Below are 22,018 nucleotides of genomic sequence, written 5' to 3'. Positions count from 1 at the left end.
AAAAATAGTGTTACCATTAAAATCCTTGGGGCCACACTTTGGACAAATTTAGGAATAAATAGGACAAATAGGAATAAATATTGTATTCTAACTCTTACTAGACAAAGAGATGGCTATTATAGGAGACATTTAAATGAACAGTGGGATGGTGTGAAATTGTCTTTTCAGATGGAATGGGCTCCTCTTAGTCCCTCATTAGCAAGCTGGTCTTTTTGTCCTCAGAAGCAGATTGTTGGTAATTGGTTTTGTCTTTTTAAGAGAAGAGATAGACTCCTTAGAGTCTAGCCCAGTTAGAGTAAGCCAGAATGTGATTTGCAGCCTTTAGCCTTGCTACTTACAGAAGCAAAGAGGTAGCAACTGAAATAAGCACACACTAGGAAGTCCCTTGTGTTTCTCACCTGTGCTTCCAGCTGGTAATGGAGGACACATGCAAAATACTTGAGTCCCTCAGCCCTTGTGCCCAGTCCACACCAGCAGCATATGCTCCTGCTCCCCTGCTCCATTGACTTCCAACTCACCCAGCACGCTTCCACTGATTTTCCTGGTGTTTCTCTCTCTTTCCTTTTTTATGGCATGTGAATTTTGCATTTTTTGTTGCACAGGAGACGGCTTCAGCTGAGACAGAAGTGCTTTACACATGCCTGCTACCCAAACTCAAGTTTCTTTCTAGGCACATTCCTAATGAATCCTGATCCCTCCCTTCCTGAATAAATGCTTTGACTACTGTGCTTTTATTCAAAGCTGGTCACCAAGGCTGTAACGCCCCTCACCAGCTGGTGTGTAGCTGTTACGCTACAGTTCATGCTGAGCCCAGCGCTGTCTGTGCCTGTCAGGAGTGTTCAGCCAGGAGACCCACAGAAATGAGGAAGGACTGCCTTGCGTCAGATCTTGTGGGTAGTCAAGTGCAGATGAAAAGGTTGATGTCAGCAGAGAATGTTCTTGTAACTAATTAATGTAGCAGGTTAAAAAGAGAGAGAAGGAATTTCCCTATCAACTCTTACAAAATTATGATTATTTTTTTCCAAATGAAATTGATGTAATTTTTGTTGTTCCTCTTCATTCCAACCTGCTAAATTCCTGAAACATCCTAAAGATCCCTGTGAGGAAAGGCCAGGGTGGGGGAGCAGTAACTGAAGGTCCCAATATATTGAATACATTTTGGGGAATCCCAGGGCTCTCTGAGAACAGAAGGCAAGCAGATAAAACGTATGGGGCACGAAGATGGGCTTGTTGAGAGATGAGAGCTTTTAAAGCCCCAGCTGCTTTCCTTTCAGCCTCATCTTAATTGAACTGCTCAGATAACAGCAACCCTGCATGAAGTAAATGCTGGTTATCCTAGCTTTGACCTTCAGCAATCCTCCAGGAGTGCGGATAGGGATGCATATCACTTCACTTTTTCCCTGACTATACCAAGGAAGAAATACTCAGATTTGAATACCCGGATGAACAGGAACAGCATAATTGACGAGCACAAATAGCACCAAGGTCACAGAGAAACAGCATAAGCAGTGGTCAGTGTAGCAAGTGCCTGGTCTCCAGCAGGGATCAGTATTCGGTTCTTGCAGATGGCAACACACCCCTGTAATGCTCCCAGTTAATTGTGGGGTTTTGTTCGAGCATTTACATCCCAAGGTTCGCATGTTTTGCTGACCCTGGTAGGGGATGGCTTATCCTAGGAAGCTTTGAAATTTGATTAACTTTAAGTTACCTGGCATTGCCCTGCATGTTATTCATAATCACACAATGATCAAACTCTTATAAAAATCCAGCCTTAGTATTTAACTCTGTGACTTTCTCTGTAGCATATTCTACAGGTTGACTGCATCCCGTGCAGAGAAGCATTTCTTTTCATTTTTTTCTGCATGTAATGCCCTTTAATTTCATCAAGTGACTGCTTGTTCTCTGTCCCTCCATGCAATCTGGCCAGAGGTGGGATGAGAAACTTCTCCTCTACGCTTCCTGCCATCTGGAACAGGCTTGTCTGTAGTTCTCCGCTTCACTGGCTTTCCATCTCATTGCAAATCTCAGCTGAAAACCCCTCCCTTCCCCCTTACTTCTGTCTTCCTGGTCTTGTCCATCTCTGAAACTACACTACCGGTTTCTGTAAAGCAGTTGAGAGATGGAGTTTGCATGACAGACAGAATTCAAAGACTTAACCCTTTAACCTTTGCTTACTAAGACATGTGTCTGTACTGGAAACAATGGGCTACCAGTGTAAGCAAAACCTGCAGGACCAAGTGGATCTGCAGACCAAATGAAGTTTCTTCTGGGATACATAAAGGAAAGAGTAAAGAATTTAGAGCGTTCCTCATTGTAAATGCTAACATCAGCTCCAAAGCACATGGGTTTCATGGGCTACAGGAATATTGTAACGGCGTATGCTGCCCCAGCATGGACCAGAGACCTGGGAACCAGCTGGCCCTGTACAATTAGCAGGTCAAGAAGATAAAAGACCAGTGAGTCAGCTGTAGGAAGCCACAGACAGGTTGTTGGAAGGAAATGGTCTTTCGTGTCAGATCCTGACACAGATCAGGTTAGAGGGAAGGAGAGGCTGGCAATAGTATCCTGAATGGGCAGAAAGGCTAGGACTTTTTCAGAGAGAAAGGCAGGACTGATTTTTGCCTAAGCTTTTTTTAAAACCCTGCCTTGCAAGAAGCTTCAGCATGACGGTACTGGGCTGGAGAATGAGTCCGACTGCCTTATAAAAATGCCGGCAGTTAATGAAAGGAAAATGCTATGGAAAACTGACCTTAACATGCAGACGTGGGCTTCCTTTGCACTATGTACTTGCAGCTGATATTGGAGGGGAAATGCACAGTTGATTAGTGATGATGCAGAATGATTACTGCCTTGACAAAATGCTGCCTCTTTCCGTGTCTCACCATACTGAAACCCCTCAGGATTTTGATTCAGTTTTGGATGCAAGGAATAGGAAACAGCACCACACATCATGACATGTTGCTCTTTGGCCATAAGACAAAGAGGATAAAATGAATGCTGGGTAAGAGGCATTCTTGTAGCAACAGCAACAACACTTTATCACCCTTTATGTTTCAAAGCGTTGAGACTCACAGTTAATCCAAATCTGGAAGGCCTGCATCCTGGTGTGTCATCCTGTGCACTGTGGAACAGCTGCTTGCCTTACTGCACCAGCCCTTGCCCAAAACAGAACACTTTTCACACCCTGTCATGAATTTCAGACTGTCATCAAAGCCTTTCAACTGCAGCCATCATCTACGACAGAAAGGAAGCAATAGATTGACTTTGTCAATAATACTTTGGATATAATAATATTTAGGATATGTTAGATTAAATTCTCAGGTGGTCTGAGGTGGTGGACAAGACTATGCCCTTCAGTAAAAAGCCGAACTGGGAGGAAATTACCTACTGACATAAAATCTGGCAATCAGTGGAAACCCAGGTATGTGGACAATAACATAATCAAAGCCACCTGGAAGATTTTAATACTTTGAGGAATGCCTGTGCATCCGCCTCTACTTCCTCTCTTCCTCTGTGGATAATCCCTGATACTTCAGGGTGAAGGAAAAAAAGGGGAAAAAAGCCAAATTATCTATGAAGTGGAAAACGATTCTTCCTATTCATGGCAGGTAATCAGTAGAAGCTCCAGAGCATGGAATAAATTTTATGTAAATATATAGTGTAAGCAACACCTTCAACAAATAGTTGATGAAGTCTTTTTTTTTCAAACCCACTTGGTTATTCAAGGACTCATGTCACAAGTTTAAATTGAAGTTCTTTGCCTATCACTACTCTATTTGAAAGGCTATTCCAGAATGTCATTCTTCCGATGGCTGGAAATCTTCCCCCAATTTCCAATCTAAATTTATTCATGGCCAATTTATATCGATTTGATCTTGTTCCAGCATTATCCTTTAGGTTAAATAATGTTTCTCCCTCCCCGATATTTACTCCTCGATGTATCTATAAAGAGTCATTATCTCCCATCTCTAGTCTCGTTTCACTAGGCCAAACAAGCCAAACTCTTTTTATCTCTTTTTTTAAGACAGATCTTCTGTTCCTGAACTCATCTTAGAAACCCTTCTCTGCACCTCTTCTAATTTCCGTTTATCTTTTTTGAACAGAGGTGACATGAACTGCAGTATCTGCAACGAGACCTTACCAGCACTGCTTATGGTATTTCCCTGTCCCCACTGACAAAGCCTGGCCTGACGCACCCTAGAATCAGACTAGCTTTTCACCACCGTAGCGCACTGACAGCTCCTAGTCATCTGGCACTGGGGTGGAAGCACGGGTTTTCCACATGGGAAGCACATTAGTTCTGTGTGATTTGCTTGGATGTCAAAGGATATGTGTATTAGGAAGAGGGAAGTTATACTTTCTTCTATGGCAAATTCGTTCTTTTATGCAGATCAGTTCCCAACAGAAATATTCTAGGGAAAATTCGCAGAGTGGAAATTTCCATTCTCCCTTCACATGAATGCAACACGCTTTTAAATTGGAGGCCTAACTCCTAAGAGGACCTAGTAAGCAAACACAAAGAGACAAGGCTATTTTGGACCTTGCTTTGCTGAAATGTGGAATTTTCTGACTTGTTTTGTTTTAATTAAAATAACTTTAGAGGAAGATGAAAACCAAAGACTTGCAAGTCTGAAGTCAATGGAAATAAAACAGTCTCAGAAGTCCTAATCTCCAAGGGCCTTGTCTCGACTTTAGAAGGGGCTGAGCTTGCTCTGCACCTCTCTGGATTAGGGCCTGAGGAAAGCAAACCATTTTTCCTGCCAAGGGCAGTGTCTTCATGGGCTCTTTTGTGCCAAGTGCAGAATGCAACCGAAGTTTAACTTACTGTTAAACAAGCAAATACCTAAGAAAAGTGTGTGATCATTTGTTGGGGATGGTAACAGAAATAATTATGTAGGGAAGCATGTTTCTGTCTGGCTTTTTTTGTTTTGTTTTCAAGAATATAAAGCAATCAGGAAAGGATACATTGAAATGGTGCAATTCAAGACGTGATTAAAATATAGGTATTTCTTGTTTCGATAGGATTTTCTTGTTTTCTTGCTTGGATGTCCATCCAAGTAGAGTCAAGCTGAATACTGAATGTGGTGGTTAAGAAATGTTCAAGAACCTCCCAGCACTTCTAATAAACTGTGCGAGCATTCTGCATGGCCAGAGTCTGCACCGACTTGTGAAAATAAACTTCTTCACACTGTTTGTACTGAAGTTTGATGCACGTAATGATGACATAGAATTGGATCCCTTCTTTATGCTAAACGTTTGGAAAAGAGCGAACAGATCTCATTCTTCGTGAGGCTGTACACAGGAGAGCAGCTGCTCTAACTGTTCTGCCAGTTCAGGGTTGGACACTCTTCTGCTTGAATATTGCACTTGTTGAAAAATGCAGATTTAGGTCAGTCAAAATCTGATTATGAACTGATGTTGATATTAAATTTCTTAGCAACAGACATTTCTGAGTGAAGGCTAAAATTGTTTGTTTGCTGTTTCCCAAAGGGGAATGTTTCATTAAAACATTTACACTTACATTTTGAAATAGGACAAACAAAAACAACCTAAAAACAACCTGACATTTTATTTGATTGAAAACGATTGATGGGAGGAAATGGAGGAGGGGAATAAGGGAGTATTTCATGCTGGAAAACTATTCTCCTTTGTTTCCCTGTTTGTTTCAGGTCTGAACAAATCAAACCACCCTTTGATGTTTTGGTTTGGTTAGTGCCCTTGGTCCTCAGGGCTGCCAATAAGTCTCAGGCAGCCTGCAGAACGGTCTACTGTGATCAGACTTACTTGCCCCCAAAGCTGATGTCTAAAGTTTTGGGGGGAAGCCACAACTTTCTTTTCAATAGACCTTGATGCATTTTTCTGACATTAATTTGTTTCATCACCCTTTGAATGCAGTTAAGCCTTTTGGTATACAGAAAGCAACCTGGACAAAGCGTTACCTGCATTCAAAAAGCCACTAGACAAATTCATGGGGATAAAAACAAAGCTCCGTCCTTGCCGATACCCTTTCATGCTGCCTCGGCGGACTCAGTGAAACTGAGAACCAGGCCCAGTGTCACTCCCAATGTTAGTCTCGCACGACCTCTCTCATCTTTGCAAAGTATGATACAAATTAGTACTTGCAACAGTCTCTCAACTATATACCTTGTATACAAGAGCGATCTCAGCTCATTTTCAAGACAAACAATTAAGATTCAGTAAGATTAAATGGCTGACCCATTGTTACTTAACAATTCATTTGTGAAGTGTAAATGATTAATTGGAAGCTCTTGTCTTCCTTTCACCTGGCCAGAATGTTTCTATTGCAATGTAGGGAATAGACCATCAACAAACCTCTCCATCAGAAATCTGTAATCCTTTGCTGATGGCTTGCTTGGCAGGCTCTATGGATACTCTGGGACACCGTCCAAGAAGGGCCCGAAGAAATTAATTGTCTCCTAGCCTGTTTTGAAATATAGGTCAGCCTTTCATGGCTGTGCTAAAGCACAGACAACCTTAATCATCTACGACAGCCAGTAAAACCTGGAAAAGGTGGAGGTTTTCAGGCTCTCCCATTGAGGATCTTCCAGGGCAAAACAATATTCTGACTGCCCTGGAGGTAGCTTTAACTTTAGGAAGGAAAAAAAAAAAAAAAAAAAAAAAGACAAACGAACAAGGAAACCAACTATCCTAAAGTCTGGGACCTATTTTGTTAGCTTCTCCTACTCTTTCAACTTCTTTCTTCCTAGCTGCCTTTCAATTCTCAGAGTATGAAGCCAGTTTTTAAAACTGGAAGCTGAAGTAGAAATGTTAAGTGACTCAATCAGAGAAAATGTAACATAGAGTTCAGAGACTCCGGACTCCCCCCTCCAACATTCAAATCACCAAATAGCCCCCCTCTGGAATGATTAAACAGTTATATGGGGATGATGCAGACAACTCTGTTGGGCTGCTATTGATGTGGTTCTGACGAAACTTGCTCTGTAGCCCATTATGAGACTACCAATTCTCCTGGCCCCAGTGTGCTGCCTTTGCAGGGGAAGCAAAGTCACCTTGTTGGGACACAGTATTCCTCCGCTAAGTTCTTACAGAGCTGGTTGGCAATAGCCCAGAGATATTATCCAGTAGTGGCTTTTCCACCTAGGCCAGTCACATGTGTGAACATGAATGTACATATGCTTTGCCTTATTTGCAATGCATTTTGTAGTGAATTTGCTTCTTAGAACACATTCTTCATCATATTGGGGAAACAGCGAGTTAATTTTTAACCTTCCCCCACTGAGAGGCTTACTAAGTCTTTATCTCCTTGATGCAAATTCACAGTATCAGTGTCAGAAACGATGATCATCAGCACTTATTTCCTGGATGACTTCAGAAATATCAAGACAAACTGCACTTATTTAAGGGTACATTTCTCAATGCTCTCAGGCTTTCCTGCTGTCTTAACATCAGCAGCCATTTAACCACTCTATAAGCTTTCAGTATTTTTCCTAACTTGGTGTAAGCAAATATTGATCGTGACTAAGATAGTAATTGAGTTCATTCATGATAATAGATGGTCCATTGGCTGCACCCATTAAAGCTTCTTTAAAAGCAAGAAGCAACTTTAATTGCCTGGAGAGACATGGGATGATATTGCAGCAGATTGGAACCTATTAATAACAGTAAATTCAAGGTTTACCCTAGCTTGTTTATGCTTGTTAGTATTAAAGCTTCACATAGAATAGAAAGATGACTAAAAGGGGCATTCCAGATGGAATACTAGCCTGATTATGCACCCTCTTTAATCACTAAGAATATCTTCATACAGAGCTGCAGAACTTTCTTGAAAAGAGCCTGTTCTCGATTAAATGTTTTTTTCTCCATTACCTGAAAAATCTGAAAATCTGGCATTTGTTTTATGCCCTGTTGTTTTGTTTGCCATAGGAACAGAGGACCAGAAGGGATCAGCGAATTCCTATGAGTTAGTGCAGAGGAAGGATGCACACAGTTTATAAAATTCTAGTGTCTGTGTCTACTTGAAAACCAGAAGCAATTACAAATATGTCTGTATGTCTCCATGAATGATTTGAGGGGCTTTTGTAAGCCAAGACCCTCAAGATATTAACAAAAAGCTGCATCAGGCTAGTAATAGTGGCTGGCAGATGTATCTCAGAACCTCTCAAATTTCAGTAAACCTTGGTACATAGGCAATGAGTTTCATTTTTGTAAATATCCCAGCAGAAAAAACTTGCCAAGAAGAGAGGATTAGTAATCTAGGGATGAGGGTAGGGTACTTTTTTCATATATTATTCCAGAACTGCATGGTCTTCCTTCAGTCCTCAGCATCACCAGTGCTTCAAGGAAGAGAGCTGCTGAGCTTCCTTAGCTTTGTCTTGGAGCTCTGTGACCCTGACGGCGTGGCTCCTCCTTTATATATCCCAAAGCACCTGTGAAACAGTCCCAGCTTAGGATGGTGGGATTTCATAGCTGTGCCGCACCAAGAGAAATGGTGAAACAGATCTCTGGTTTCTTCAACCTGTTATCTACACTGGATATTATCCGAAACCAACTGCTTCATTAAAATTGGCAGGCATGCGAAGAGGACTCTTGAGGACAGTTTCCATTGCACTCTGCAATATACAGAACTTTGGTTTTTTTCTGAATTTACAATGAAATGAAATATGATATTTATTATGAGGTCATTCAATTTTTTTTTAATAAAAGAACCCCTCCTGTGGTTGGCAGCATGTCTAAAGCTGACATCAGCAACATCTGGGAGCACAGAGTAACACCTCACAGATGCTGAGTAACAATCTCACTGAAGCTAATGGGAAAGGCGTTTGTTCATCACGTACAAAAATTAGGCCCCCAGCCAACATTTTCCCATTTAAAGTTAGGCATTGCAATCACTACTGAGTATCACAAACATGTCCCAAATGTGCCTGCAACAGCATTACATTTTTCAGATATGAAAGAAAGTCTTCTGCAGTTCAGTATTACTGTCCTTTTTATCCAACCTGAAAAGTTTAGAGCAAAGGCAAATGAATATTTGACAGATTTGTCACACAGAAAGGCAATATCCCCACAAATCTCTTCAGGAATTCCTGACACTATCCCCCGCCCCCGCCCCAACAGCTGAGGGAGACCTTACAGCCATCCACTCTCAGGCAGTCCTTGAGTTTTGGGGAAGTATCACTTTAGGAAATTAATGAGGAAAAACAACCCCTAAGTGCAGTGGGTTCATCTTCATTAAGCAGTTTGCTGATTCTGCTGTCAGCCCTAAATGTCAGCTTACCCATGGACTGAGAAGTCCACTCCCTAAAGTCTCTTGCATATGCACTTACTGTTCATTATTTCTCTCGCAATGTTTGACTCAGCATTAAATTAGCCTCACAGACAGAAGGTGAATAGCTGAGACTATTTTTTGCTTTGAAATGGGAAAAATCATGCTTCTGCGATAACACAACAAACATGAAACAAAATGATCCGATGTAGACACCTGCCTGAATTTAAGGTCACAGTACACCTCTCAGAAAAAGTCATTTTCACTCCATTTGCAATAAGATAAGATGTGACCTATGATCCTAACATGATAATCCGAAAAGCCTCAGTGAACTTGTTCCATTTCCAGAGAATGAGATTTAGGAGCGTTACTGCCTATAGGGAATTCAGAAATTGTTTCAAAAGCCACTGATGTGCCAAGCCACAAGCCTAGAAAGCAGACCTGAAATATTTTATTCACAGCAATTTTGGGGGGAGTATGTCTGCGTACTAAGGAGGTAGTCTGGCTGATGCTCTGAAACACAAAATCACAAATGCTTGGGTTTTATGTGAAATGCATTCCAGTGTAGCTTGGCTACAGAGTCTGGTGTTCAAAGAGTAGAAAAGTCCCAGACAGGTGATTCAAAAAGACCATGTGTCAGCAGAAGTCTTGAAAGCCATAGAGCACGGCGACCTGGACAAAATTCAGAAGAATTTCAGGTGCCTGAAGTCGGGACAGGAAAGAGGAAGGCAGTATGCCCCCCTTAAGAGGGGAACTAGCTGAGGGAGAAGGGACATAGCTACACAAGGGAGACAGGTTCTGTGTGTCAGAGGAAAAGCCGTGACCTCAAGAGGATTCCTGAGCACCTCAAAAGCCTGAGAACCTGTGACAGCAGTAAGGGAATGGAGGCAGAGAAATGTACACAATATTTTATTATTTCCTTGCACACATCAGCGCTTAAAGTAGAAAGTGATTGTGCTTCCAAATCTTTTCATAAGCATGTCTGTATGTTGTAGCCATATGTTTAACTAAAACCCTGAAGAAGTGAATTGTAAGTCCAGAGCACCTACAGGGAAAATCCTTTAAGCTATAAAGCGATTAGCACTAGACCTGGGGACTCAGATAAGCTGAGCTACAGGTTGCTCTTCCTCTGTAAGGTTCAGAGACAGGGAACGTGTGTCCAAAACTTCATTGGTTCTGCAGTCTATTCGGATAAATATATTTGGGAGATGGCAAGACCCAACCGGGAGCTGCCTAATGAGTACCTCAGCAGCAAGAGCTCTTGCCAGTGTGAAAGCAAGCCACACCAACAGCTTTTCAGTGAGGCCTTGCTTCTGGGAACTGTGGTTTGTATCAGTCAGCATAGGACCAGGCTTCACGCTGGGCACATTACATTATGCTGAAATGTTTTTGATTTCCCAATTAATTCTATTAATTGAATTAATGTGGTCAACTGAGCCCTCTTGAAGAAACTGCTTTCCAGATACAGAGTTCCTCTGCAAGGTCCTTTGGTATCTGTGAAACAGGAATGTTGTAGCTAGCTTGACTGCTTTTGAAATTTCAACCGTCACTTCAAATGCCATAAAATTGGCCTTTTCCCTCTTGTGAGCACAATTCACTTGAGGGCAGCGAAGCAAGGCAAGTTCGTATTTGTGCCTGTATATTGCTCAATCAGGTGATCAGGGAAGAAATCACACTTCATTGGTGATGTGTTTGATCCTACATGGTATGAAAATCACAACACGGACTGCACAAACCTAATGCTTACCAGCTTCCACCCTGCTCTGTTCTTACCCATGTGCTTTATAACCTCTTTTGTGCACACCAGCATCCAAAGGGATGTAAACTCTGGTGCAGATTTAGAGGCAGACCCCTGCATTTATGCAAGGTGAGGCAAGGAAAAGTAATGCTGTCAAATGCCCCATGCTATTTTACATAGCGCTAAAAGTAAGATGACACCAGATAGCTCTTTTTTGGAAGTGAGAATGGCATTTTCCCCTATTATAAACAGAGTAATTCGTCTTACTCCATTTTTGTCCCAAAACCTGCTTTATAGGGTGGTTTTTCCCATTTTATAGCCTGACACATTTTCAGCATTGATTTGTTTGTTTTTCTTAATGGGCAAAACTGTTGTACTGATGCACCTTGGTGCTGGGTGATATTAACAATCAGTGGTTCACGGCTGGCTCTTGAAAGTGCGGGCATTAAGTGATGGATTAAACTTGTCATTCAAAAGCTCCATCCTGCTTTTATCTGTGGCATGCTCTGTCCTTGAAAAAGATTCTCACCAAATAAGAAAAAATGCTTGGAGTATTCAATAAGAAAAGAGGAGAGATGAATCTGGATGAAAGTGAGAAAATATTTCATACAAGTGATGACTCATCTATTTTTATTTTCCATGTATAATTCCAGAGAAGTGTAGAAAGCTGTGACTAGGGGATACCCAATGAAAAAGAGGCAGCTTGGCTGGAATTGAGGACTGAATTTGCAATCGGGTTCTTAATTAGAACACAAACACTGTCAAATAGTAACATTATCACCTATAATTGGTCCAACAGAAAGAAACACTAATTGTGACATTAGCAGCCAGAATGCTTTCAGGCAGGATCTCTGATAAAATGCAAACACACTAATTGACATGATGAGGAAGATGAAAAAAAGAAGGTAATAAAAGAGGCTATTATGCTTCATCTTGGCAAATGGAAGGCTACTTTAGAAACACTCAATAGCCAAAGAAAGGGCAGGTAGCTTAAGCAAAGCCGTAAATGAAATAATGAGCATTGTTGATTCAGTGCCTTTGTCTCGGGGAGCCAGAGTGATTACAAAGTGATGAGCAAGAGCCAGAATCTACTTTCTGCCTCATTAGTATAAATTCAAAGTAGCTTCATTGAAGTCAGTACAGTTGAGATTTACACAGGCTTTCAGATCTGGCCCCTCAATTACAAGCACTGGATCAAAGTCTCGCTTTTCCTGGGACTCTGAGCAGCAAGGCAGAGAGTAAGGAAATCAACCCATGCCTTTCATAAATCGGATGCAAATTGATCAGCAATTGCTCTGCCTAACCCTAGTGAGGGAAGATCTACCAAAGTACAGGTTGGGCTGTCAGCTGGATCCCACTGGTCTAACACACCTCTCAGGCAGTTTAGCTCAGCAGGCTTAAGAAGCAAGAACAGACTGTGTGGAGGGACTACAGCTGCTTCTCCATGAAGTCTGCTCTCTTCCTGCACAGTCCCAAACAAAATACACGTCGCCATATCCCATTGCCAGTTCCCTCTGTATTCTTCCTGCCAAGCTGACGTGTCTAGATACAGACAAATTTATCTGGGACTGGTCCCCATCCTCAGGTCTCTCTTTGCAATGTTTGTTGCGTGCAGACACTTTGCTTTGAAGCCTTGCCGTGCACCTTGGATCTAACACATCCCCAGAGTACAGATAACCGATGACTTGGATTGGAAACTCAGTGGGAGGGGGAAAACATAGATGGCATTTCCCTCTGTTCTGTCCACCAGGAGTGCTTACACTCAGTAGCGGCTATTTCTTCCCAAAATCTAGCTGAAAACACTGTTCTTAAATCCTGTGTCTTTGTTGATAGCTTGGCGTAGTTCCTCAATGATATTTCTCTCCAACACTCCTGTCCAAATTACTATCTCCCCATTTGGCTGTGGGTGAAGCCTTCCCAAGCAGCGTTGCCTAAGGAGCTGACACTGTTTACATTGTCAGCTAAGTACAAGCAGAAATGTTAAAACACAGCAATTGCTGATGCTTGCTCAGCCTATTAAATACCCATCTTCTGCTCATGGTACTCCAGTTTCCAATAGTCTTCTGACTGATTTTGAGGCCACATGATATTGCTCAGCTCTATTACCCTAGTAATGTTTCCCATGAAGTTCTGGCAAGGTTTGCTAGACTGTGGATATGTGAAATTTACTGGGTCTTTTCCAACATCTACACAGTTGCAATCAGAGCCCCAACAGGTAATACAGTTTTCCTGGCACAAATTTTTTAATGTTTGAGGTCTGTGAGTCTTATCAGCAGAATGTGCCTTCCAGGGGTGTCACACCCTCAGCTCTTGCACACCGCTGTGCTGCCACAGACGTCCCCTCTCTGGCGTGTTCTCTTTCACTTTTTTGCTGGCTCTGACATGTAGACCTACCAATGTGACTTTTTTCCTCCATTGTAAAGGTTAGTACTGTATTTAATCCCCTTCTCCCCTCATCCTTTGAGACTTCCTTGGTTTTCCTGCGCTTTTCAAAATTCATTGCCAGTGACACAGTCAATTCATTAGCTAAATTAAAAACCTGAGAAGCATATTGTCCGGATCTGCTGATCCCAGCCTATCACAGAGCTGCACAAAGTATTTTCTTACCTGGCCTTCATTAGCGGCTGTATTGGCCAGGCTTCTATTCCTTCCCAAATGTCCATACCACTCTTCTTGTTAAAGACCAATTAAAAAAAAAGGAGATAAAAAGGCAGCCCAGCAACTCAACCACTGGAGATCCCTCATTGATTTCTTTGCCTCTCTTCATTCATTAATGGGTGCATTTTCACTTCTTCTCTTTCGATGTATTAACAGCTGTTCCTATTTCATTTAAAGCCTATTACTAAAGACACCTCTTCATTTCAGTTTTCAGCTCTAACCTTCTTGTGTTTCCTGGGAATGAAACAATGTAATACAGTGGGAAAAGTACACATCTACATACTTTGACGCACTACCTAATTTCCTTGGGACTGTTAAATAACAGTCTGTTAGCTGCCATGACAGTCTCGGAACCCTTCTTTTTTTCCCAAGCACACGCAGATTACCTCATTGCGTGCCACGTGTGCTTTAGGAATGCAGGGCTGCATCACCACCCAAATGCAGGCAAAGACCACCCGCCCTTTGTCCTGTCTGCAGGCATCTCAGGGCTTTTTCCATATTGTCCCCAAGGGAACATCCCCAAAACAGGTGGCAGAGCCACTTGGGTCTGTACAGCGTCCACACCGCTGATGCTGACCAGAAACACATTCCCTCTCTCCTAGGTCAGGCACATCACAAAACCTTTTCCTGCTCAACAGTTTTTTTGGGAAATGTAGTAGAGAAGGCAGAGCCTGAGAGAGAGAGTGACTGATTGATCTCCAGGAGGTGGCACCCACAAATACGAGTGGGGAGTGTGAGGGAAGGCTGCGGTGTGCCACCACACATTTTTTATCTCATTCTGAGGAGAGATCAGAGAGCAAAGTTTCCAGTCATGCCAGCCTGACTTACCACTGGGGCCAACTTTGACTTCCCAGTTAAGATGAAGGTCAGTGAGATACCTGTATAATTTCCAGGATAAAGAGTAAATTTGAGAAGACGTAGTCTATCTTAGCAAGATGTTGGGCAAAAAGGAATCAATTAAATTGTTCTATTCCTAGTACCGGAGTTGAAAATCTGAACTGTTTCCTGCATCTACCCAGTTACAGTCAACGAGAGCCTTACCAATCACCGAAACGAGCCCAGCATTGGGCTCGAACTGATTGAATCGCAGAGGAAAATACCAAAAACTGTAGAAGTCCCACAGCAGCGACTTCATTTGATGGAAATCTGATCTGTACAGGCAGGAAAACAGCCCGCAATAGACTGCTCACAGAGATTGTTAGAACATTCCCTGTGCCCAGCATACCATTTTCTGCAACAATTGTCATTCCTCTCGCTAGCGTATGATACTCGGGTGGAGTAAGACGGTAGTCCAAAATAACGCAGTGAAGAGGGTAGGCTTGAGGACGCAGTTCTGAATCCATGAATGCGTACGTTAATATGACTATCCGCTAGAGTAAAAGAAGAGGCTGAATGGAAAGACTGATTAATTCAGTCCATTTGACGTTTTGTTTTTTTTTTTTTTTTTTCCAGTAAGGAATCTGAGCTTGAAAGAAGTATACAGATCAGTTTGAAATCCTTCTATGTTGGATTTTATGTTACAGAACACTTGTATGTATTTCTGTATGTTTCCAGTCATCTTTCTCTTCTAACAAAAGGAAGACTGAGCCCCAAAGTACTACTAAAACTCAAAAGTGAAGGATTAGGGTTCACATATTGGGCAAGTGAATCTAATGGACTGTGAAATAAGAACAGCGGGGGGAAAAGAAGGGTACGTCCAAAGCCCAGTTGGGGAAACGCCACCGTCTTGGATGGGCTTTGAATTAACACAGCTGTACGAGGCTGAATACGGCACAAAAGCGGCTTTTTTTGTACCCAGAACATTACCTAACTAATCCTTCAGCGATTGCCCTGAAGTTCCTTCCTTAACTCTTCTGCACAGAAAAGATCTCGGTTCCCTTTTCTAGCATCGCACCTGCAATTACGCTCTCCGGCGCTACAATTAGGGAGGCATAACACTGTGGTTCTGCTCCACAATATCTGTATATTAACATTAATTTGATATAAGCAGGAGAATAACTGCATGACAGAATAATTGCACTCTAATGATTATATAGTTAAAGTACCTGGATTATAAAAATATACATGCATTAAGTATCAAACTAAAGAGATAATAATAAGTCATTAATTCATATAGGCAACTTCCAGAAATATGAATGAGTTATGATTAGCTATCCTAAGGCATAGCACTAATGTAATTACAGTAATTATATTGTATTTATTAAAGGTAAAAAAGGGGAAATTGTTGCACGAACCTTTCTTAAGGCTGTTGTTTTCATTCTGAAATGGAAGAATTTTGTTCAGTTTTTTAGAATGACTTATGCTCTAAGATTTCTCCTCCCCAACTTTTCACCTTTTTTTCCCTCCCCCCCTCCAGAGGAGTTGTTTTGGGGACGTCAGTCTTTAAGGAGGTAAGGAGGAAAGCCAGGGAGGAAAGGAAGGGAAGGGAAGGGAAGAAGGGAAGAAAGGGAAGGATGGGAGGAAAAGGAAGGATGGGAAGGAAGGGAAGAGAAAGGGAAGGAAAGGAAGGAAGAAACACGAACAGCTCTGTCCGTCACTGCCTGCACAGCGAGGCAGAGAGGAGAGGCGGGGGCCGGGAGCCCCGCGCCCCTCACCGCAGGCGGGGGGCGGCCGGGCCGGGGGGCCGGTGCCCATCCCCGGCCCCGCCGGGCCATGGGGAGGTGCGGCTCCAGCCCTGCCCTTCCCAGAGCGCCGGGCCTCCGCCTGTGGGCCGCAAACGGCCGCTCCCCCCACCCCGTGCCAGGGGACCGTGGGTCCCCCGGCCCCGCGCCGGGGGAGGGCGCGTCCCCCCGGCGCCGGCCCCGGCCCGGGCTCGCCGCTCCCCCGGCCCGGGCGGTGGCGGGCGGCGGGGGGCGGCCGGGCCATTTTTTTTCTCAATGAACGCGCCCCCCGCCGCGCGCCCGGTCTCCGCCCGCCCCGCCCCCGGCGCATTTGCATAATGACGGCTGCCGGGGACGGCATTGGCTGCCGGCGGGCGGGCTCGGGCGTGATGTCAGCGCTCGCCGGGTAATGCCTGCGTTGTGGCGGGTAGTTGGAGCCGGCAAAGCCCGCGCAGCGGCGGCTCCGGGCGGACAGGCCCGGCGGCGGCCCCGCGCTCCCCGGGCGGCCCGGCCTCCGCAGCGGCCCGGCCCGGCATCGCGCTCCCCGGGCGGAGCAGCCCGGCGCAGCGCTCCCCGGCGCCGCTCCGTGGCCGCCGGCCCCGCGGGCGCAGGACGGGGCGCGGCGCCCCGCGGGGCGCTGCCGGCCGCCGCGGGCGGGCGGGTCATGGCGGGGGGCAGGCTGCCCGCCCGCCTGCTGGCCGCCGCCTGCCTCGCCCTGAGCTTGGCCCCCGGGGCGGCGGGGCCGCGGGAGAGCCCCGGCCTCTCGCGGCTGCAGAGGAGGAGCCTGGCGGTGGACTTCGTCGTGCCCTCGCTGTTTCGCACCTACGTGCGGGAGCTGGTGCTGGGGCCGCCGGGGCGCGCCGCGGCGCGGTGCCGCCTGCGGCTGGACTGCGCGCCTCTGCTTCGCGCCGCCCGCGGGGGGCTGCCGAGGGCCGCGCCGCCCGCCCTCCCCGGCGGGCCCTCCGCGGCCGGGCGGCGGCTGCGGCGCGCCAAGCAGCTGGTGCTGGAGGTGGGCGAGGGCAGCCTGCGGGACGGCTGCGCCGGCGAGCCGCCGCCGGGCTCCGGCGGGGCGCAGCTGGAGTTCAACCTCACCGAGCTCTTCGCCTGGTGGCTCCGCGCCGGCGACGGGCGGCTGCGGGTGCGGCTGATGCCCGAGCGCCGCGGCGCCCTCCCGGGCAGCGAGCGCGGGCTGTCGGCGGCCATCCGCGCCGCCCGCCCCCGCCTCCTCTTCCACGTCTCGGCGGCAGGTGAGCCGTGCGTTGCATGCCGCGCACCGCGCCGGGCAGCGCCCCTCGCCCGCCCCCGCGGAGCCCCCCGCGGGCGCGGAGTCCCGCCGGGGCGCAGGGCCGGCCCCGCCGCGCCGTAGCCCCGCTCGTCGCCAGGCCGGCGGGTGCGGGCAGCGCGGCTCCCCCTGACGGCGTGTCCTTAGGGGCTGCGCTTTACCGCTGCGAAATGGATCGAGGGGCTTCTGTGGGGCTGTTTTGAAAGCACTGAGGGATCCTTACGAAATGCCAGGAGTTCGCTTGTGCCAGACAGCCGCGAGCGAGACCCAAAGGTTAAAGTGTCATTAGTCTAAGGACGGCAAGATCGGGTTCTCTGAAACTTAAAATAATGCCATCTTAAAAAGGGAAGCTTCCTCAAAGTGCTGCAAGTGATTCCAAGGTTATGTGCAGGCAGACTTCAGGGAACAGCACAAACATTTCCAAAGCTGGGGCTGACTGCCAAATTTGTACATTAATGCTATGGGCTATTGGTACCAGTATTATTACTCTTCTTTAAACATACAAGTTAATGGCTGGCAGACAAACCTGCAAGAAGCAGGTTTTCCTCTGAGTTTCATGTGTCTGGAACCGAGTTAATTTCTATCCCTTTTAAAACCACAGAGGATCCTTAGCGAACTGCACTGTGCAGCTCCAGTAAGCCAAGAGGTTGTACATCTGAGGAGGCTCATGTAGCACTGGTACTTCTGTGAAGAGAGAACCTGGCTTAAAAATCCGGTTCTGGATGGCAGTGATTTGCAGTCAGGGTATGGGGCAGCTCCGTTACCTCAAATCAAGGCTCTGCTTTGGGCCGGTGATCAAGAGAGATTCCCATTCTGTGTGTGCATTGTACCTTTAACACAAGCTCTGATTCAGGCTCTCCCACTAAAAGAATATAATACCTAGAGGACTGCAAGGCCAAATAATTTGTCACAGTGAGTTAAGTTAGGTAGCTTTTATGAAGCTGTGTAGAAGTCAATGGTGTGTCCCTGAGTAGCCACCTACTTAATGGACCACAGAATATACTTCAGTAAATTCACAAGAGGTGAGACGAGTCAGTGCTGGGCTTTGAATACAAAGTTGGAGCAACTGATTTTTGATGCTCGTCTGAAAAGCTGGGCCGGCAACCTGAATAACTACAAACCGAACCCCTCTCGTTCCTCGCTGCCTGAAATGAACATCAAAGCAGACTGTCAGAGCGGGCTGGGTGTGAGTCAGTCTTACACTTGCGGCTGAAGCGAGATACCTGGGCTGGCTCTTCACGTGTCAGTTCTGGCAGGGATAACGCAGAGGTACTGTCTGCCACAAGGTGGCTAGGTGAGGCCAACACACCCTACCTTCCAGCAGGTCTTGCCTTGCTACACTGCAGTAAAAAAAGAGTAATTAATAAAAATTAAAGACACCGGAAACCACTGTCTCTTTTTTCTGTTTGGGGAATTTATTGTGAGTAGCAGTTATTTTGCTTTGCCCTCTTTGGCAGTGAAGATACAGCCTTAGCTTATAATGCCATCTTGACTCTGGTGCTTATAGCAGTAAGGGAGCTGGAGGGCATGCGTTTGTCGTCTTTGAGGATGAAGGTGTGTTTTTAACCTGGGTGAAGGGTATACACGTGAGCTAACAGGTGCTCTGATCTTGTGAATTCAACGCAGATGGAGCTTTAACCAAAGTTAGTAAAACCCACAGCTATGGATGTTGTCTTTTGTCTCACTGTTGAGAAGAAATGCATGTTTTTCCAGATAGAGAAGTAGTAGTTAGCTATGCCCCTGTAAAATCGTGTTGGAGACAAGGCTCTGCTGTTCTTACTGCAACACAGTCGTGCAAAGTCAATCACAGGGGATGCAGAGAAAGGAGGAGCAGAGGGAAGGAATATGGACCTCATTTACCTGTAGCACAGTAATAACTTCTAGCAGCTGTTCATAATCTCCTGTAAAAATCCTAGTCTCTTCTTGAATTCTACACCAAGGTTGCTAACCTGCATAAGTTGTATCACTATAAAATTGCATCTCTGCTTTTTCAGCGATGGCACCTTAGTGTAGTTCTACTGGCTTTGCACTGGATTTGTAACATGGGTTTGTTTAAAAACATTGAAAATCCATTCCTTCTGCTTTGCGAAGGTGCTGCCTATGTGAACACCATGTGTCACTGCCATGCTTAAATTTGTGCTGTGTAGCCCTGCCGACAGCAGGATGTGCTGACACAGTGATAACAGCACGAACTGCATTCACCAGCCCATAAGTGTGCAGATTCCAGCAATTATTAACACCATTGCGGCTAACGTGTATGGGGGCTTAACTAAAGCCCTTCCTAAGGCAACTGAGCCTTTCCTTCGTTGGTTAAGCTAATTGGAAATGGATTTCAAACAGCACAATCCTCCCATCAACAATGTAAAGCTGCTTCACTTATGTTGACATACTTAGCTTTTTTTTTTTTTCTTTTTTTTTCCTAACCTCTGCTGGAGATGTCCAGGATTGCAGTACTTCCCAGGAAAAGATATAATTACCTTACTAAATTATTTTCGCCAAATTATCCTCCGTGTGAATGGAGACTGAATTATATTTTAGGATGAGAAAAACTTGCAAGGGGATGAATTCCCGTTGACCTTAAGGGTGATAACAGAGTCCTGTAAATAATGTGTTATTCTCTTTAACTGTTACACTCTCCTATACTGGCTCAAAGATATTTAACTGGAGTGAATCTTTTCCCTTTTTAACAGCATGTTTGCACAAAGCGTAAAGCAATTTGTCTCAGTGTGTTACTGAACAATTAGTAAAAGATGTACTGACTGGACTGCTGTGCTTTAACAGAGAAACCATGAAGTTCACAGGAATTTCTACAGGGCTCTCCTGCAAATACTCTTAATGCCACGTTTCTCTCACACACTTGTGCTCATGGGAACAGAGCATCCTCCAAGAAAAAGCTTCCATTTAGAGAAGCTGCGGTCCTCAGCCCATCTACCATTTGTGTACCAGCTTGGCTTTTTCAAAATCGGGTAAAAGAGAGTTTTCCTCTCTTGGAAGTGCTTTCCAAATTAATATTGGCTTCTTCTCCTTCTCCTAGTGCTTCTCTGGGACAAAAATCAAATTATTTTCAATCATTTCTGTGGAAAAACACACAACAAAAAATGCAGAGGAAGGGAGGGGTGAGCTCGGAGAGGATCGGAGTGCTGCAGATCTCCCATATTTTAGGCGAACCTCCCAGCTACCAGGATGCTGTTGACTTTGCTGTCATTGTCTTTGGTTTTGACTGGAAATTCCACTCTACCTCCAAGGAAACCTTTCCCAAAAGAGTTTAATCAAAACCAGTGCATCGCCGTGGGAAACTGAACAGCTAGCGAACCTTTCTGTCAGAAGAGTCCTGGCCAGTTTTAGTTCTGGTCTTCGAGGATTTGCTCTCTCGTGTCAAAAAAACAGTGGGTCTCTGTAGCAGTATACTGTCTGGACAGGTTAGTGAGTGTTCTTGGAAAAAATCCTAAAACTGATACAGCCTCTATATTGAGACTGTCAATTAAAGAACTGTCTGAGCATCAGCATTGACCGCCCCTTGCATGGCTGATCCTCTGCTGCTGGGCTAAAATTACTCCCAGGACTTTTAAGATCAGATAGGGTAGCACGTGTTGTGCAGAGGTCTTGTGGGGGCCTTCTTGGCAAATCCATCCCACGGATAATATGGCGTGGGTACGCCCAGGTTGGGGTCAGTCCAAGGTGAGTGCTCTGCACTCGCACGGGCTCCATAGTGATGCAGAGCCCCTGCATCCTCAGCCTGCATTGGCGTTTGGATTTTGTCATGTTAACATCACAGGTAACCAGTCCACTTACTGTAGGGCACCTGAGCCACAAATGTTGCTAAATAGGTTCCTTGTGAGTTTACTCAGGAAGTTTAATAAGCTGAAATGGCCATAAAATAACTTCCCATGAGAACTAATTGCTACTTACATATGCAAAGGTGGGAAGCGTATGTTAAAAAGGGGCATACAGGGATGAAAATGAGTCATTCCCCCCTCTAAAGGTCAAGGTACTTTCATTCATGAAATGGATTTAACATTCCAATTATATTTTTTAAATAGCAATGCATAACTTTTCGTCCTCTGGCTAGGCGAAATATTACTCCTGCACTGTGGCCTTCATCTAAAATTTTATTAACTTGCCACATGTATTCTCCCTGAAACTGTCTGCATTCACTACATACCGATGCTATTACAATGCTGAGGCAATTAGGATTTACATCTTTAGGGTACTGCTACCATGCACCAGAACTCATTTACAGGAGGCACCCTTTGCCTAGAGATCAGAAAACTTCAGACTAGATGAAAATGTGGTTTTGAAAATGGAAATTTTGTAAATGAAAATAGAGGTCCAAGCTGAAATCTGACTGTAGTAAAGTCCGCAGAATTCTTTCTGCGTATTTTAGAGGTACCAGCATTTAACCAAGGTCTCCTAGTTATATTTTTCTTTCGTTATTTATTGTTTTTGTTTTTCTGCTTTCAAAGAACAAAGTTTGGAGTTGTGCCATACTGAGCAGA

The 22,018-nt window shown here is 45.0% G+C and overlaps 1 protein-coding gene across 1 annotated transcript in view; it reads left to right on the top strand.

Moving 5' to 3' along the window:
* Window positions 1-17,387: 17,387 nt before the first annotated feature.
* The window catches only part of ALK (ALK receptor tyrosine kinase), a gene marked incomplete at its 5' end in the record, with an annotated part of 317,178 nt that continues 312,547 nt past the window's right edge, over window positions 17,388-22,018 (top strand). Inside the window, one exon of the mRNA XM_082306264.1 lies at window positions 17,388-17,494. Within this exon, the coding sequence (XP_082162390.1) occupies window positions 17,388-17,494 (107 nt within the window). The remainder of the gene's footprint in view (window positions 17,495-22,018) is intronic.

The sequence above is a fragment of the Platalea leucorodia genome (assembly GCF_965183815.1).
Source record: "Platalea leucorodia genome assembly, chromosome: 3".
In the NCBI taxonomy this organism is placed as follows: domain Eukaryota; kingdom Metazoa; phylum Chordata; class Aves; order Pelecaniformes; family Threskiornithidae; genus Platalea; species Platalea leucorodia.
The sequence above is the reverse complement of the archived record's forward strand: the minus strand, read 5'-3'. Positions and strand labels throughout refer to the sequence as shown.